Source organism: Durio zibethinus, chromosome 18 (assembly GCF_047325235.1).
Source record: "Durio zibethinus cultivar Kanyao isolate XHJ-2024 chromosome 18, ASM4732523v1, whole genome shotgun sequence".
Classification (NCBI taxonomy): Eukaryota; Viridiplantae; Streptophyta; class Magnoliopsida; order Malvales; family Malvaceae; genus Durio; species Durio zibethinus.
In genome coordinates, this window is record NC_143179.1 from 13,635,108 (window position 1) to 13,653,709 (window position 18,602).

Genomic DNA, 18,602 nt, shown 5'->3' on the forward strand with positions numbered 1-18,602 from the left:
TATATAGGCAAAAAATAAAAAAACTTTCAAATAAAAATTTAATAATTATTTAAGCTCCTAAAATTTTATCACAATTAATCAAATCTTGAATTTTTTTATTTTGAATCAATTGAATCTTTAAATATTTATTTTTACTCGATCAAGTTTTCAATTGAAGAGAACCAATTAAACATTTTTATTCTAACGAGAGCTCAATTAGTAAAAATAAATATTTACGGATTTAATTGATTGTAGAAAGCAATAAAGATTTTGATGATTTATTAAATTTTACTTTAAGAGTTTTTTTAATCTTTTTATCAAATATATACTATAAATTTTATTACATATAAATTTTAATTTAATATTTTAAGATAATTTTTTCTTATCATGTTTTTTAAAATATTTAATCTTACCGTCATTGTTGTTTTCAATATTACCGAAATAAATATCTTCACATATCCAAATGGATCGGCATTTCTTGTTTTATTACAAAGTACAATAGAAGCCGATATATTATGCTATAGTTGGTTATGATATTCTCACCTAGAATTGTCTTTTGTGTATAGGGGTAGATCTAAATGGTGTCATAAATTGTCTATGAACATCCTGGAAAATTGAAAAATAAGAAAAATTAAAGGAAAATCTTTCTTTTCAATACCTTAAAAATTATTCTAAATACTTTTTCCATTCATAAAATTAACAAAATCAATTAGGAAATGTTTTATATATTATAAATGGAAAAAAATTCAATTCATCACTGCTTATGTAAATGTGTAAACATGGAAAGAAATGAATGGGAAAAGAAGGCGATGAATCTTAAGGGGCAAGAATCATAGTTGTTAATTTTATTTTGGTATTGACCATGTGCTTTAGTTAGAATAAATATGATACACTAAAAGATAATTTATTGTATCGAGTTTGATATCAGGTAATATCGATTGTTTTTATTAGTCTCAATCGATTTCGATGAATTTTGTAAAATAGCATGTTTCGACCGATATATAAATGTAAAATATTTTTATAATTTTTAACTTATCTTTATTTATTTATCTATTTTTAACATAATAAAAATAAAATTAATTGATAAAATAAACTTTAAAAGTTGAGTTTCTTTATTTTTTTATTTTAACTTGTTTTTTTTTATATTATATGTTTTCAAACCAAAATTTATAATTTTATATTTTATTTTTTCAAACCAGAGTTTATAAGTATTTTAATTTTTTTCAAGAAAGAAATTATACTCCCTATATAAAGTTTAACAATCATAAAGCCTTTGTTATTTTTTTCATCTCTTTGTTTTTATCTTAATATTTACATGAAAAAAATATTTATTTAAATATAATATGATCAAATTAAGTATTTATAAATATCATGAAAAAATTATGATATTATTTCTTATATTTTAAAACTTATTTATTTGATTTCTGAAGATATTGCATATTTATTTTGTAAATTATTAATAATATTATTTCATGCATGTTTATAAATATATTTGTATTAAACTGAAAATTTTGAAATAATATGTTGAACAACTGGTATTGATATATACCATATGTTTTTAAAAAATCAAGATGTTATTCAATATGATATTAACAACCTTGGCAAGAATGCCTTCCACTTGTTAACAGAAATTGTGAAATTAATGATATTTAACATTTTATAGCTGACTTGGATGGGATTATCAATTTTGTTTTTTTGTTTTTTTTTCTTTTGAGTGCAATGTATGGGATTTTCTATTTTGAATAAGATGAAAACTCTATTGTTTAAAAATTTACATTGATTCACATATGGTAAGCAAGTTCCAACTAAAATATTGTTAAATTATTTATACTTAATTGATATGATATTTCATCCTTTCCTTTTTTTCATTATTGGGTTACTTATTTATTTGATTGAAGAAAATTTCCTTATTCACCAACAATATTAAACTCTAGCAGGACTAATTACTATTAGCAGAAATCAAGTTCATGCAAAATAGGGTAAATGTTCATCCCTACTTTTATATCTTCATAGCTAGAGAAAAAACCACTCAAACTCAACATACATAGAAGATCATGGATATCAAACAACAACCATTTTAATTTGATAGTTTTACCTTCTTTTTTTTTAATATCTTTTAGCATCTTTTGTTAAAGCAAAAACATTAATCGACACAAACAATGACTCTTTTTGTAGGATTAATGCATGCATTACATACATGCCTACAAATGAATTTAAAAATAATATGAAAAATGGTTTTCAGGTTGGTGTTATAGATGATCCTACTACTCCTAGGTTACTTTAAGCAGTTATAAATACTAACTCATAGCTTTCTTCCAAATTAACTTAACATGTTCATAGCTTGGCCACTCCATATTCAAGCTATATGCAAATTAGGCTTTGAGTTACTATGTTAGTGGTAACCAAAAATACTAATATGGAAGCTCAAAATTGCAACATGTTAATAAATTAATTTATATGACTCCTAAAAGGGACTTGAATGTTCATGTCAAACCTAGATCTGTTGGTATATGTACCTGATCTGTTGGTGTCGAGCTCTGACCTGGAGGCATTCTTGAAAAGATAAAAGAAAAGAAAATGATGGTTAAAGGCAAAAGCAGAGTATGTTCCCTATGTTTGCATGTCAATGCATAAGTCAGAAAGGCTCAGGTCGAAAAAGAAGTAAGAAAGAGAGAAATGGGGTAAGATCAACATGCCTTAATGGTGTATGGATCTTCATATTTATAAGTAAGCTATAGGGGATAATAAGAACAGTATCGAGTTGATGTGGCACTGAACATGTTAGATTAACCTGACATGTCAAGTCGATACAAATGACAAAGATAACCCTAGTTGCCTGTTGAAGGCTTCAAAGAGACAAAAAAATTATTATGCCCTTTTGACCATTAAATGCCTCTAACTCACTGTTCCCTTACCAAGTAATTTGAGTATCAGATCATCAAATGTACGACTGATGTCCCTAGTGTAAGACATTAGCAGAAGGAAATAACTTGAAAGTTTAAGTCTTTGAAGTCGATGTTATAAGGGGAAGACGATCTTAGAGGATAGCAAGCTTTGAGTCATAGTCCAATCTTGCAGTTGCCCAATCCCATAAATGCATCTTGGGTTGAGTGCATACTCGGCTAAAAGGTTACCAAGGTGATAATTGTTTGGAATGATTTAAGGTTAGTATTGGAGTTCATCTGACCATGGTAAAACTTATATTTTATTTTAAAATCTTGGCTTTAGTCCTCCACTTTAAACTCTAACAGTGAATCGAGCTTTTGGTTTGCCCTAGAAAGTCGCTTAATTCATCTTGTCTGACCTGGGGGTTCGTCCAGTTAGGTTAGTGTGACAGCAATTAATGAAAAGAGAGATAGTCTGAGTGAATGGATTTAAAGCGAGGATACAAAAAGATGTCTTCCTGCATTTGCTCCAACATGTGGCATAGTCCGTGCCATTCATTTAGTTTGTAACGCGTCTATATAAAAAGTCGCTAGGGCTTTAATTTTCTATATTTTTGCTTTTTTTGCTTTTAATCCGACTTGAGTTTTTTCTAACCTTTAAAGTTTTTCCACACTTTTTTTAGTATATTTTCTTAATCATGGATTCTAGTATGGGTTCTGGAGAGGCCAGGAGTTACTGGGTAAAACTTAAGAGAGGTTAGTATGGGTAGTAAGATGATGATCTAATCTTACCAATTATTGGAAGTCACAATTATGAAGAGATAGCTTATTTGTTCATTTTGATGTCTAAAAAAGGGCATCGATAAAATAAAAAGAATGCTCGGGCAAGTGGGGAATAAGTTTTAAGCACAGAGGAGCTATATGCTTAAATCAACTTTGACTTACAAAATCCACCTTCTTTTTTTTCTCTCAGGTTGGTTCATCTTTTATGGTCGACCTTTCTTTATCTTCAATTATTCCTCTTTTTGGGGTTCAATCTTATCAACCCTTTTTCTTTTTCTTGTACTCTCTCTCTTATCCATGCTTTCATTATTACTTTCATCCCTCATTCATCAATTTTAGTTGATATCTTTTCCTCTCTTAAAGGATTTCCACCTCGTCATTCTTTCTTTAAAATTGAGTTACTTTCATCTATTACTTTGTCTTGGAATCCTACTTTTACTAAAGATTCTTCTAGCAGTGAAGATTCTAATGAGAAAGGTTTTAAGGAGGACAAAGAAGAGGGGAGTACCTCAACCAAGAAAAGAAACAAAAGAGAAAAAAACCCTCTAATGGAGGGCAAACTTGTTGAGATCCTTGTATATACTCCTTACGACCTCGGCATTAGCCTCAAAGATGTGATGAGCGAACTAAAGTGTAGGACAAATTTTGAAGACTACCCTAACATGTGTTCAACTCACCACATCCATGCTCTAAGTATAACTTTTCTTTTTCCTAGAGAGGATAATAATATAATAATGACAAACTTCTTAAATCGGGTCACTGATAGGTTATAACCATATCGGCTCTAGTGTATTGAGATTCTTTTATGACTGGGCTGAGGTTCTCACTTCATCCCTTATTCAATTTGATTTTTAATTCTTACATTTTGACTATTACTCAGCTTACTCCTAACTCTATACAATACATAGTAGTGTTCATTATTCTTTGCCAACACTTAAACATTTTTCCTTTTCTCCTTTTATTTAGGAAATTCTTTGCTTTTAAGAAACATCCCATTGATAGCAAGTGGTATTATATAATAGCTCGACCAAATAAAAAGCTCCTTGGCAATTGCTTGAGGTTAATAAAAAATTGAAAGTTGCTTTTCTTTTACCCTGAGAAACAAAGAGTAAATAAAGATGATGAGCCTAAGGTTGAAGCTTCTCCTAAGGTTATGGTTTGGTAAATAAAGAGTACACTTGGTTCTTTTATAAACGCATTAGTGGAACTCTTCATCCTAGATATATCAAATCAAAATAAAATTTTGGAACATACATGTAAGAAAAAGGTCATCATTGATACCCATGAACTGACCTCCCCAAAAGTAATAAACATGATGAATTATTATGATAGGTTTGATGTAACCTCATAAGATTTTATTTTACTTAATTTATATCTAACTGTTAACTCAATTTTATAGAGATGGCCAACAAAGAAGACTTTGACTTTGAGCTATACCAACACACCTCCAGGCCTATGAGAGGCCAAAAGAAAATTAAGCTTGGGGCCTCATCTCAAGGGTGAAACAAGGTGATCAACACTTCGTGTTGCTCTCTTGTAGGTCAAAAAACCAAAGCTAGCGTAGGCTAAGACCTATCATCAACCTTGACATTAACACCACTTCTTCCTGCCAAAAGGCTATGTGTGGAGGCCTCTTCTTTCACCCGAAGAACCTCGAGGTTAGGGTTTTGAGGTCCAACTCAGAAAAGAACTCCACCAGCTTTGCATATATTTCTATCGATCACCCCATCATGAGCCTAACCATGGCAAAAAGATCCAATAAAGTCATAGTCCCTCTTTTTGATAAGTATTAGTTGTGACTTTTGCTCAGTTTTATTAGTGTTTGTAATTTTGCTAAGTTTGAAGTCATTCTGTGCAATTCAACAAAAATTTTCCTCTTAACCTCGGAAAACGCTGGTGAAGCCCTGTACCAAGCTTACACATGATGGCTCACCTAGTAAAGGTTACAAAAGACATGGCTGCCAGACTCATAAAGTTCCAAATTTCACAAAGGTTCCAGATTCGCAAAGGTTTTAGATTTGTAAAAATTTTTAGATTCGTAAAAAATTTTAGGTTCACAAAAATTTCAGTATCGTAAGAACTCAAAAATTCGTAAGATTTTCAAATTCGTAAGAATTTCAGTTTTGCAAGAATTCAAAGCTTTGGAAGAATTTTCAAATACATAAAAATTGCAAGATTTTTAGGCTTTTCAAATTCTTACAAGCTCAAAGTTTCGCAAGAGTTTTAGATTTGCAAGAATTGAAAATTCCCTAAATTTTTAAATTAAATATTCGCATTTTAAATATTTTTGTTAGCGATTCACATCTAAAATTTAAAAGCTTTATATTTGAAAAATTCAAGGTTCACATCAAAGATTTCAAGGTTCACAACCAAAATTCAATGATTCTTATTTGAAAAATTTTAGAAATTTCTATCTAAAATTTTAAAGATTCGCACTCAAAATATTTTAGAGATTCACATCTAAAGTTACAAAGATTCACATTCAAAAAATTAGAGATTCATATCCAAAGTTTTAAAGGCTCTTTTATAAACTTTATGGCTTTACATCTAAAATTTTAAAGATTTTTATTTGAAAAAAATTTTAGGGTTTCGTATCCAAAATTTTAAAGATTCTTATTTGAAAAGCTTCTTTAAACAAAGGCTCTATTAAAAGTTTGAAAAGTTTTCCTTGTCAAAAAAAAAAAAAAAAACTCATCATGAAAGATCTTCCTCATTCAAGGATTTAAAAGTTAAAAATTATCTCCAATCAAAGTCAAATTCTTGTATGTGATAAATGTCATTATGCAAATGCCTTCTAAATAATACCAATGCAATAATCCAAATTCTCACTAAATGATGCAAATGCATATCTTAAACAAAAATGCAAATGTCATACTATGATTCAAATTCATACCCCAACCATAATGCAAATGCATGCCCCAACCATGATGCAAGTGGAATTATCAAATATTCAAATATTCATCAAGTTATATATGTATAATGTAAACACAATGAATGTAACACAGATGTTACTAAATCAATGTCATGAAATTTTAATTATGGTAACAAGGTTCTTAAGACTCTACCATCTCATATATTCTTTTTTAGTTTCTTAGCATTAATGATTTTAGAATAAATTTCATTATTCCTTTATTTGATCCATGTTAGTTTCTTAGTTTAGTCATAACTCATAGGTTATGTTGACCAATCCATCATTGTATCATTATTAGGTCATCTCATTTGCCCTTTTCAAATCATCTTCTTAGGCTTCTTTCACTTTTGTCATCTTAAATTTCTTTCCAAATACTGGAAAATTCTTTTACGGACATGGTCATTCAGTTATTTATCATCCTTCTAATTCATGACATGATATATTTTCTCAATTCATTCCAGGGATACACATCTAGTAAAAAAAAAAGAAATTGGGTATTTATTATCAAAAGGAAGTCCAGTCAATAACAAATCAAAGATGAACAAAAGTAAAATGTTGTGATTGTTTAAACAGGATATTAACATCTAGGATAATGACTATTCAAACAATTTTGAACTCTAACTCAGAATTTTTTCTCAAAGCACATTTCATCAATATCCTTAATCTTTGAATCAATCATTATCCATATTCTTAGGATCCTTAAATGAAGTTGTTTTCCTAAGTCCTTATTTTTTTACTTAAACAGCCCTTTCAGGTTTTCAGTTTATGTCTTCCTTTTTTTTTTTTCATTTTGTCACTTTTTTGCACATTTTTTTCTCATATTTTTTGTCATTTCTCTTTCCCCTTGATCTATCAGTGACATTTAAATGAAAATCTCAAACAACCTAATAGCAAATCTACTTCAGATCAATTTATGATTCTCCAATTTAAGTATTCACACTCGATCAAAATGGACTTTTAAAAGACATAACGTAGGCTAGGATTAGGGGTTATGAAAGAAATGGATAAAACAAGCCCAAAATGTATTTGAAAGGTAACCAAGCCAATGATCATTTCTTTCCATGTAGAATACCTTGACATTTTGCCCCATCAATTTCTTTTTCTTTCTTACCCTTTTTTTTTTTTTGCACTTTTCATCATTTTCAAGAAATATTTGAACATAAAAGGGCTTTGCCCTTGAAATCCCTAAAGATCTTCACTTTCTTTATGTAAAAAAGCTTTTCAAACTTTGCCCATAGTGTAGGAGTGATCTTTGGTTAGGGTTCCTTAAAAGAAAATTTTGATAAGCTCAAATAGGGTAATAAAGGATAATTTTACCCTTTTTGTGAAAGAGTAGAAGAAAGATGATTATTTTTTATTTCAAATATAAATATTCTTAATGAAAAACATTTATTAACAAAAAAAAAGATCACATATTGCATCAATTTTATCTTTTAGTGAGCAAAATTCTTTTCCACATCAGTCTTCTTTATTTAGGAATCTCCAATTAATAATCTTAACTTATCAGTCATATCAACATGAATGATGTTTTTAAAATCGAATCTTAAATTATTATCATGATTGTCCAAACATTCATTATTTAAAATCTAGGAATAGATATAAGAAAAGATATGAAAAGGTAAAAGCATATAATGGTGATTCACATAAAAGAGAAAATATCATGAAAATGTATCATATCTACCATTTTTATTAAGATGATGAAAAATAAAATGAAATTCAAGTATATAACAAAGATTCATATTATAAAGAAATCCTAAGATGACAAGTAGTTTCAATCAACCTTTTCATCTTATGCCCCAAGGTGATCAGGCAAATGATTTTTACTAACATTCAACTTTTCTGATTCGTTAAAGCTCACTAAGCCTATTCGGATCAAACTTTATACCTTGTACTTGAAAGTAAGGTTGATTTCTATAGAGTGACCCACATTTCCATTATGATAATCACATGTGGCATTAACATTATACAATTTATGATAAGGTGACTTTACTTGTTTCAAATGAGCTGGAGATATTAAGCCATTCTTGACCAATTCTAAAAATAGCTCAGTTTATGTTATAAGGATAAAATCAATGTGAGCTCTTTTTTTATTGCACCTGGATCTTCTCAAACCACTCATCTGATTATTAGGTTTTAAAACTAGTGTAGTAATAGGATTAGGCCTATATACAGGTGCTTGAAAGGCTAGTTGATAAGGGTTTGGGTAGATGTTATACATGGTTGGGTAATAAAACTGGTAAAGAACTTATGCAATATTATTGATTGCAGGTTAGTAAGCAGAATGAATAGATGGTGGATATAGAGCATAACCTATGAATTGTTGTCTCTCAAAACTCACGACTTGGGTTTCAGCTTCTTTTTTTTTAGGCATTCCACTTTTTTTGGTACTGCTAACTTCTTCCTTCTCAAGCTTGCCACTCTTGATGGTATTTTCAATAATCTCTCTTGAGATTACCATGTTAGCAAAGTTCTTTATAGAGTTTCCTATCATTTTTTCATAATAAAGTGCTTTTATGGTGCTAACAAATAGTACTATAATTTTTTTTTCAGTTAGAGGTGGTTGAATTTGAGCAACCACATTCCTCCATCATTGAGCATGTTCTTTAAAAGATTTTATTACCTTATTCTTCATGTTTTGTAAAGAAAAATGATTAAGGGCCAAGTTAATGATATAGTAGTCCTGATTAATAAACGTCCGAGCAAGCTCATTCCAAGAATAGATGCGAGTTCGATCTAGCTGAACATGTCACCTTATAATTGAGCTAGTAAAGCTATCTTAGAATACATGCATCAATAGCTTTTCATCATTGGTATAGGTAATCATTTTGCGATAATACGTAGTGACATGTGTGACTGGACATAGAGTACCATTATACTTCTCAAACTCAAAGACCTTGAACTTTGACTGGATTTCAACATCTAGTACCAAGCAAAGGCTGACTATATCCATAGAGCTGTAAAAGTCTATACCTTCTATGGCTCGTAGTCTTTCCTTCAGTAAGTTCATCTTATGTTCAAACTTTGAGTCCTTTAAAATTTTAACTGTTTTCAATTTTAGCTTTTCATTCTTCTTGAAGTCATCTAAGTTAGGGACTGAGACTGGCTCTACTACCCTTTCAGTGAAAACAAGATTAACAAAACTTTGAAATTGCCCTTAAGTTAGTGTATATGGCATTCTCGTGTAAGTATACCCTGCAAGAAATGTGAATTATTGTAATGAAATGCCTTGAGTAGACTGGACCTAATGTGGGCCATAACTAGAAGGATACAAAGGGTCAACAATATCTTATAACGAATGGTTTTTAGGTCTAGCATTTTCTTTTATAGTTTTTTTTTTTATTTCAACTTACCTAATGCTTTAAAATTTTGTTCAACTCCTCCTTAATTTCTTCTTAAGCCCTCTCCAACTTCTCAATGCGGCTCAAATTATCTTGCTCCATTTTTTTGGCTTGGGTTCCAGTGTTATACTTATAGTGAGTTGGTTGAGCTATCTTTAAACCTTGATTTACCATAATTAGGGTACATATTTAGAACAATGTTCATGCAACCATCCAATTATGCATAAGAATAAATGCAGGAATGCATGACTATAATAAGGAGAATTTATCACATAACAATTGTTAACAAAGAAAATCATTATTGAATTTAAAGTTATTTCTAATCAAATCCAATATTACATCCATGAAAAGTCTAGAATTTATTAAGGAAAGAAATCCCTAGTTTATTGATACTAGTTTTGTACTTTATTAAAGAAATCTAGTAGTTTTTGGTTATGTACTCCCATTAATGGTACCTTTGTCTTCCATTCATCAACATTTTCTACCGTGTCTTTGGCTTTGTAAACAACCATAGTGATTTTGTTAAACAGGAACTCTAATTGGTTATGCTTTCTCACATATGCCTCTTTTACTTACTCACATTCCTCATTCAAGGCTCTCATTTTTGTTTTAATTTCAACCATAACTCCATTAAGCATTTGGATGTGCCTTTATGCATTAGAGAGTGCCTCTTCCCTTTTTTTATAACTTTGCTTGCAATTGTACATTTTCTTTCAAAAGTTGGGCCAATTATGTTAAGGTCAGCGAACAAACTCTTACATTCATCCTTTTCTTGTCCAAGTGCTTGAACTTCCCTTTTTAACCTTTTGTTTGCAAGCCTCAACTTTTCGGACTCCCAAGCCAGTAGAGGACTTTGCTAGGCTCTTTATAGATATAACTAAAATTCTTCTTGTTAAATTGTTTTGTGACAATTACTCTTTATGATAAATCTAATTATGTGAATGCATGATAATAAAAAAAAAGTTTAGTATAGACATAATATATGCAAAGAACAATATAATATATACAAAGAACAACATAAAGGGTTTGTATACAAAAAAAAAAAAAACAATATATAAATTACAAGCAAAATAAATATCTAATCATATGTCCTATTTAGGATTTTCTAACACAAGAGAAAGTAGGGCTCTAACTTAGATTCGAACCCTTAAGGTTTACTTATATGCTAGGTACAATGATTTGATAGTCTAAGGGTTTTCAAATTGTTTCTTACATCATTGTCCATTATAGATTAATAAAGCACCTCAATCTTCACCCATTATAGGCTATAAATGAAAAGTATTTGATTTACGTAGGAGTTATTTGCTAGCCCATGCGAAGGCATGAAATCTCACGAAAGCGTAGGTACTTTACCCCCTCTTAAGGGATAAAACTTGGGTGTGGAGCTCATGTTATGCATATGTAAATGAATGATAGATATAAACAATACATAAATAAATAAAATGCAAATAAGAAGAAAAATTCTTAAATTTATTAAGTTGGGCTTCGATAACAAGAAATCATTTATTAGCCTGACTCTCGATATCCCTAATGGAGTCATCAAACTGTCATAACGTATAGATCTACGGATGTATCGCTGAACATAATCTTAGGAGTTGCCATTAATCTTTTTCATTTATGTGTGATTGGTCACTTAACTGAACCTGTCCTATTTTAAAAAAGAATCTCAAACTTGATTTGGGTATATTTAAAAGATAAATTCTAGTCTATGAAATCAAATTTTAAGTTCAGGAGTATGGTTACACGTGAAAAACGTTATAGCACACTCACAGCGCTTATCCGAAAGATTGTACCAATTTGATTTCAAATTATCCAAGCCATAAAGTCTTTTTGTAATTTTATCGAATAATTTAATTATTGAAAATTGATCTTAAATTACTCCAATAGTTTGGTAGCACTTTAAGATAATTTTCTCACCTTATAAGTATTCATGGAGATTAATATCTCACTTTGAAGAAATTCCGTCATCGGATTCACTTAAAAATCTTTGATTTGTGAAATCAATTTATTTTCAAAAATATCTTCCAATATGTTAGTAAGATTTTTTGTCAAAAACTATCCTTTAATATGTTGGTAGAATTAAAAATTTATTTGTTTGTGAAAACAATTTATTTTTAGAAATATCTTTTAAGATGTTGGTAAGATTTTCTATCAAGAATTATCCTTCAAAATGTTGATAGGATTAAAAAATATTTTTTCAAGAAAATTCATTAAGCCCTCTAATAGTTTGGTAAGACTTAGTTCAAGATTTAAAATTCTCTAATAGTTTATTAGGATTGAAAAACATTTTTTGAAAACCTTTTTTTTAATTAAAAAAATCAATTAGAATAAACAAAAATCATCATGCAAATAATACCATAAAATATATATTGCAATAATAATAAAATATCATGCAATTTTCATGCAATTAAATATAATCATGCAATTATACAAAATATATCTAATAGATCACACAATAAATATGAAAACATGCAATTATATATATATATATAATTCATGCAAATATATTAAATTCATGCTAAAATAAGTACTAAAAAAATAAACTCATGCAAAAATAAACAATTTTTTTCTTTCTTTTTTCTCACCACATTAATTTAAACAACCATAATAAATATTAAAATATAAAACTAATATATAAAAAACCAAAACAATAAAATAAAATAAGAAAATAAAAATCAAACAATAAAATAAAATAAAACAAAATTCAAAACCGAAAATAAGCAAAAAAAGAAAAGGGAAAACATGTGTTGACCGTCCAATTTGAACGTGGGTTATACGCAAGTTAGGCGGATCCTATCCTATTCCAAAATGACACCGTATGGAGTTGGTATAAATGCCAATTTTTAGCGATTGTCCTCAAATCAGTCCTTCTCCACTCTCTTTCTAAAATATTTTCTCTCCACCTTTTCTCTACAAACTTTAATTAGAAAAATCAAAATATTTAGAATCTAGCTAATCAACCCAGATTCCAATGTCAAAAACTTCAAATGGTCATCGAAATATTCAATCCAACCTATAACAACGCAAAAACCACCGTCCAAAATTCTTCGACCATTATGAACGTCATCGAAATCTTTAAAGCTTCATCAAAAAAAATAAAAACTAAATCCAAAAAATTCTTAGCACTTCAAACCCAAACGCAAAAAATTTACTAAAAAGACAAAACAATAAATTTAACCTCAATTCCAAAAAAATCTAGAAATTTAAACAAACCTAGAATTTTTAACACCAAACAATTGAATTAAAACTCAAAACCCAGAAATTTAAATTCCAAAAAAGAACCTTAATCTCCAATCAATCGAAATCAAAAACTCCCATCATTACCTAGATACCAGTAATAAAAAAAAAAAACCAAACCCTAGGAATTTTTAATCCTTAAACTGATTTAAAAAACACAATGAACCTCTCAAAATTAAAAACCCAAAAAACTTTTATTTATTCCTGCTCATCCCCGTTTATGTGTGTTTTTTCTTGGTGATTGATTTTGTTCTTATAAGGATTGAATCTTTCTCAAATTTAGAACCTAAATCAATTTAATCGATTTTTTTTTGTAATTTGATTCTATAACATGTGATTTGGTTTGATTGAATCCTAGAATAAATCCATAGTTTCCCATTTTTTATTTTTTTTCTTTTTTTTTTTGGCTTTAACTTTTTTTTCCTCTAACTTCTTTTTTATGAAACCCAAACAAATAACAAAATTAAAATCAAAACTAAATCTAAAAGAATCAAAATTAAAATTAAAAATTAAAAAATTTTTGAGCTTTTATCTTATTAGGCCCAATATTTCCCAATTAGGCCCATTTTATGGTCAAATGTCGGTTTTGGATTTCGAAAAAATTTCTAGACAAAGTAGGGTGTCTAGATCATAATGTTAGATGTTACTTGTTATTAATAATTAAATGTATATCGTTTTTCTCAATTCTTTTTTGGATAAAAGACCTTTTTTAATTTTGTTATAAAAAGTTACTAAGAACGATACATATTTAGTATTTTAAGATTTATAAATGTAATATATACATTATTAATATAAAAAAATACTTACATATTAAAAAAATATAAAAAAGTTTGATATCTATTTAATATGCATTTAATATATATATATTTATATTTAAATTTTAATATATACATTACTAATATAACAATCATAAATATATACACAATTATATTAGTTTTTAGTACTAAATCCAAAATAATGAACTACTAAAGACTAAGGAATAAAATAATAATGTATTATATTAATATTATTATTTATATTGTATTTATATTATTAATATAAAAATAATTTTATAATATTATTAAATGAGTATTATAATTAAATGTTTAAATAATTTTTATATAGTATTAAATAGATAATTAGATATCATAATTAAAAAATTAAAAATTAAACTAATCTTTATATGTTTTTATTACATTAAAATAAATATAAAAGTGCATTAAATGTGTTAAATATGTTAAACGTGTATCTTGTGACATGATTAAATTAAACGTATTTTTCATGTTATATCACGTCTTAAATATATATCCGTGTGATATATTTTATCTAAATATATTTTTCGTGTCTTGTACGTATTTAGATATATCAACATATATAAAATATGAATTACATCATGTTAAAATTCATATCGATACGAATAAATATAACACATATTTTTAAAATATATATAATATATATAATTTTTTGTGTATTTTTTGTATTAGTGTATGAAATTACCAAATATATATATATATATATTTATAAAAACCCACACGCTGAAAGGTTATCGAGAAAGTTTAAAAGAGTTGCGTATTGAATGAAAGACTATTACAACTCATGCATCTAGTCATATATAGAGGAAATGATACCGTGAAAATTCAAATAATATTATTACTTATTTAGGCTTTAAGATTTTTCAAAAAATTGTTTTTCAATATTGTTCCACTAAATGAAAGAGATCTATTGCATTTGTTAAAGATTAAATCTTCGAGACTCCAAATTTTTGTTGAAGATAGGAATAGAGATAGATACATGTCTTTTTAATAAAATTGTTATTTGTATGAAGTTCTTTTTTAAAATTTTTTTAAAAAAAAATATGTTTACTAAAAGTTATAAAATCTAAACCATAATTATTCTAAAAACAAAAAGCCTACAAGTTACTACTTAATCTATCTATAAACTGAATTAGGCCCAAACAGGATATTAGTAAGCTTTAGACTTGTTCAAACCCGACTTAACTTGTAATGTGGGCCTCATTTGCTGTCCAGACATATTCAGATTGTAAAGAAAGTTTCCTAAACTCAGCTCAAATCTACCTATATTTCAATTTTTAAAAGAAAAAAATAATAAAATATATAATAAAATGAACTATGATAAAATAAAACCTAAAAAATGACTTTATTAATGTAATTTTGAACAAATTTGATACATGTAGGTATAAGACATTAATGTTTACACATATTAGTTAATTGTTTATTTATTTTTAGGAGTGATCAACTTATACAATATAAAATTAAAAAAATTTATACATTTTTTTAAATTATTAATTTCAATAGATTCAAGATATGAGATTAAATCCTTTTTTTACATGTTTTTCTCATTCTTAGATCTATTGAAATCAATAGTTAAAAAATATATAAATTTTTTTAAGTTTTACATCATAAGTTGATCTTTCTTCTTTATTTAATATAATTATAACTATAGAATATATAAAATAGTTATTTGAATCAAATATAATCCTTAAATGTTATGTGATTTTTTTAAACAAACCTTTAATTAAGTTTAAATTCATTTAACATATCTAATATTTATATCCAAACCTTTTAAATTTTAAATGAATAACCCAACACTTGGGCTTAAACCTAACGATTTGTGTATTCGTATTATATAAAACACTGAAATTTATATATTTATATAATATTTTATATAAAAATTATGTGTTACAATTCGTGTTAATATAAAATCATAAAATACTTTTTTTTTTGTTTTATTAAATCTATGTATAGCGATTGTTAAAATTTTAAATTATATCACATTCGCATCTTATTTTTATATTATATTCGTATCATATCATTATATCTTATTTTAAATTATTAATTCTATTTGGTATGGTCTAACAATAATAGCATACAAAATACTAATTTTTAAGAGTGTTCATTTGATTAGTTTGATTAATTTTAAATTGAATTAATTTAATTATGTTATTTTATTTTTATTAATCGAACTAAATTTTTTAATTTTAAAAATTAGTTGATTGAAATTAATTTAATCGGTTCACTTAATTTTTTTGATTAATTGAATAATAAAATATATTAAGTTAAATTATATTTTAATTTTTAATTTTTTCATATATAAAATAAATTAAATAAAATTATTTAATAAAAATATTCAAATGCCAAAACATTTAGTTAAACAGTCTAATAACTTGAAGTGAAATAAATAATTTCATATATTTTTAATTTTATATATAAACTTTATAATATTTGATTTAAAATTTTGATAAATTTAATTATTTTAATTTTCAAATAAAATTAATCAAAAATTAAAATTTTTAAAAATAACTTTTATAATCAACTAAAATTAATTCAATAATTAATTAATTAATTAAATTAAATCAATACGATGGATTAATTCTTTTAAAACTGATGGTCCTAACTTATTCTAATTTACCGTAATTTCATTATATTATTTTACGAAACATAAATAAATTGATAAATTAATGGGTTTTAGAATTAGATTCGGTAAGATTTAAACACCTTAACCCGTTTCAAAGCTGCAAGAAGTGGAAACAGAATCTCGAGAATCGAAGCCAGAGGACTAGATCTCCAACAACCCAAAATTTTTTTCCAGGTATTTACTTTTCGTGCCTTGTTTAATTCTATCATTTTCCATCTGAAACATTTGTGTTTACCCACTACAAATAACGTAAGATAATTTCTAACATTTCAGATTTATTGCAATAACCGTTGAGACTCTTAGGCTAATCCTACACTCAATTACTGGACTCTGAATTTGTGAATGCATTTAGGGGTTATAATTTTTACAAGTTTTGCAAGCGTTCAAGGTTATTGTTGTTTGTCTGTTGACAGTAATGTTCAATCGTGGAACAAAGTCAAAGGCATGGCATGGGCCTCAAAACTACCCAGTTATAGTGCCAGTTATGTTTCTGGTATCAGTCTTAGTAGCATTGGTTTTGCTTTTCCAAAAAGATGATGTAAACCCGATGTCGGCATATGGACTACATGAGCAAAAATGGAATAGGTTTGAGTCTTTGGTGCAATTTAATCCTGAAAGGGAATTCAGGAATGGGACGGATTTGATATGGCAAATACCCGACTCGCCTAAGGGTGTTCTTTTTCTGGCTCATGGATGTAGTGGTAGAGCTGTTAACTTTTGGGATAGGTCTTCTAAATGCCCTAAATGTGTTGGTTTACCGGAGGAAAGGCTGCTTGTTCTTCATGCACTTGCACGGAAATTTGCTGTCTTGACTATATCGAGTGTAGGGAGATGCTGGACGTTTGGGAAGGAAAAATTGATTGTTGAAGATATTATAAGATGGTGGATTAATAGACAGAAGCTTGAAAAGCTTCCTCTTGTGGCGTTGGGGGCCTCTTCTGGTGGGTACTTTGTATCTGCACTTGCTAATGATTTGAAGTTTAGTAGTATAACACTTATGATTGCTGAAGGAATATTTGATCAAATGGACATCAGACAGGACTATCCGCCAACCCTATTTGTGCACATGCCAAAAGACGCTCATAGGCAACAAAAAATAACTGAATTTATGGAAGTTTTGAGAAATAAAGGGATTGATGTTGCAGAGATTGAATGTATGGAATTACCTCTGTCACCAACTTTTTTATCTGACAGAATCCCAGGTCTCACTCAGACTATTTCTGCTAGATTGTTCAATTTATTCCGGGAGAAAGGCTTTATAGATGAGAATGGGTATATGAAAAGGGATGGGCGTGCAACACATTGGAAAGAAGCTGTCGAGGATAGTAAGACTACTTTGTTGAAGGACTGGGTGCATCCTGTTCAGGAGGAGCTAAATCTTGCGTTTGCACACCATGAAATGACTAGTTTGCAATCTGAAGAGATCTTTAAATGGGTTGAATCTCATATGACCTGAAGTATTCTTTTGTGCCACATTCTCCTTTCGCAGCCACGGAAAAAGCTTTGCAGACTGTTTCCAACCAAAGTACTGTCAGTCGAAAATGATCTTACTTACAGCTTATAGTTACAATCCCTCAACTTGAGCTGGACTAAATTGTCTACAGGTTGAAGCTTATCTTCAAACAACCAAAGACAATGGAATGTAAAGCCACCACCTTGCATTAAAACCAAACTGCAGCATGCACTATGTATTAGGTAAACTTAGCTATATTTGGGAAATAAAGCAATCTTCATTACACTCTGAATACTATTACATACATTTTTTGTGGAATTGCAAAGTATCTCTTTTTGCCTTTTAGGGGTCTGTTTATGCTTGCTTTGAATGAGGTATCTTTTGTGTTGTCTTTATACTTTTTCATTTGGCATTTTCTCCTTGCTAGTTCACCTATAGCTTAACAATTTTGTATGTGAAGTCTGAAAAATATTTGACTGCTGGACTTTGTTGATGTCTTCTGGAATAAAAACATTTTAGTGCTTTGGTAAACTTAAGGCTTAGGGTGGTCCACAATTTTATTCACCTGCTTGAAATGTTTGAAAAATAGGATTTTTTTTTAT

The 18,602-nt window shown here is 28.2% G+C and overlaps 1 protein-coding gene across 2 annotated transcripts; it reads left to right on the top strand.

Moving 5' to 3' along the window:
- Nucleotides 1-16,581: 16,581 nt before the first annotated feature.
- On the top strand, nucleotides 16,582-18,292 carry LOC111300590 (uncharacterized). Of its 2 annotated transcripts, none has more exons than XM_022896218.2 (2): nucleotides 16,582-16,721; nucleotides 16,821-18,292. In XM_022896218.2, exon 2 carries the CDS (start codon nucleotides 16,963-16,965, stop codon nucleotides 18,001-18,003), a length of 1,041 nt encoding a protein of 346 aa, XP_022751953.2. In that variant the 5' UTR covers nucleotides 16,582-16,721; nucleotides 16,821-16,962; the 3' UTR covers nucleotides 18,004-18,292. The 2 variants fall into 2 exon arrangements, with proteins under 2 accessions (XP_022751953.2, XP_022751952.2); XM_022896217.2 differs by having other exon boundaries at nucleotides 16,585-16,721; nucleotides 16,961-18,292.
- The last annotated feature ends 310 nt before the right edge of the window (nucleotides 18,293-18,602 follow it).

Excerpts from the sequence above, each read along its gene's own strand:
- LOC111300590 (XM_022896218.2), top strand. The coding sequence starts at position 16,963 with ATGTTCAATCGTGGAACAAAGTCAAAGGCATGGCATGGGCCTCAAAAC.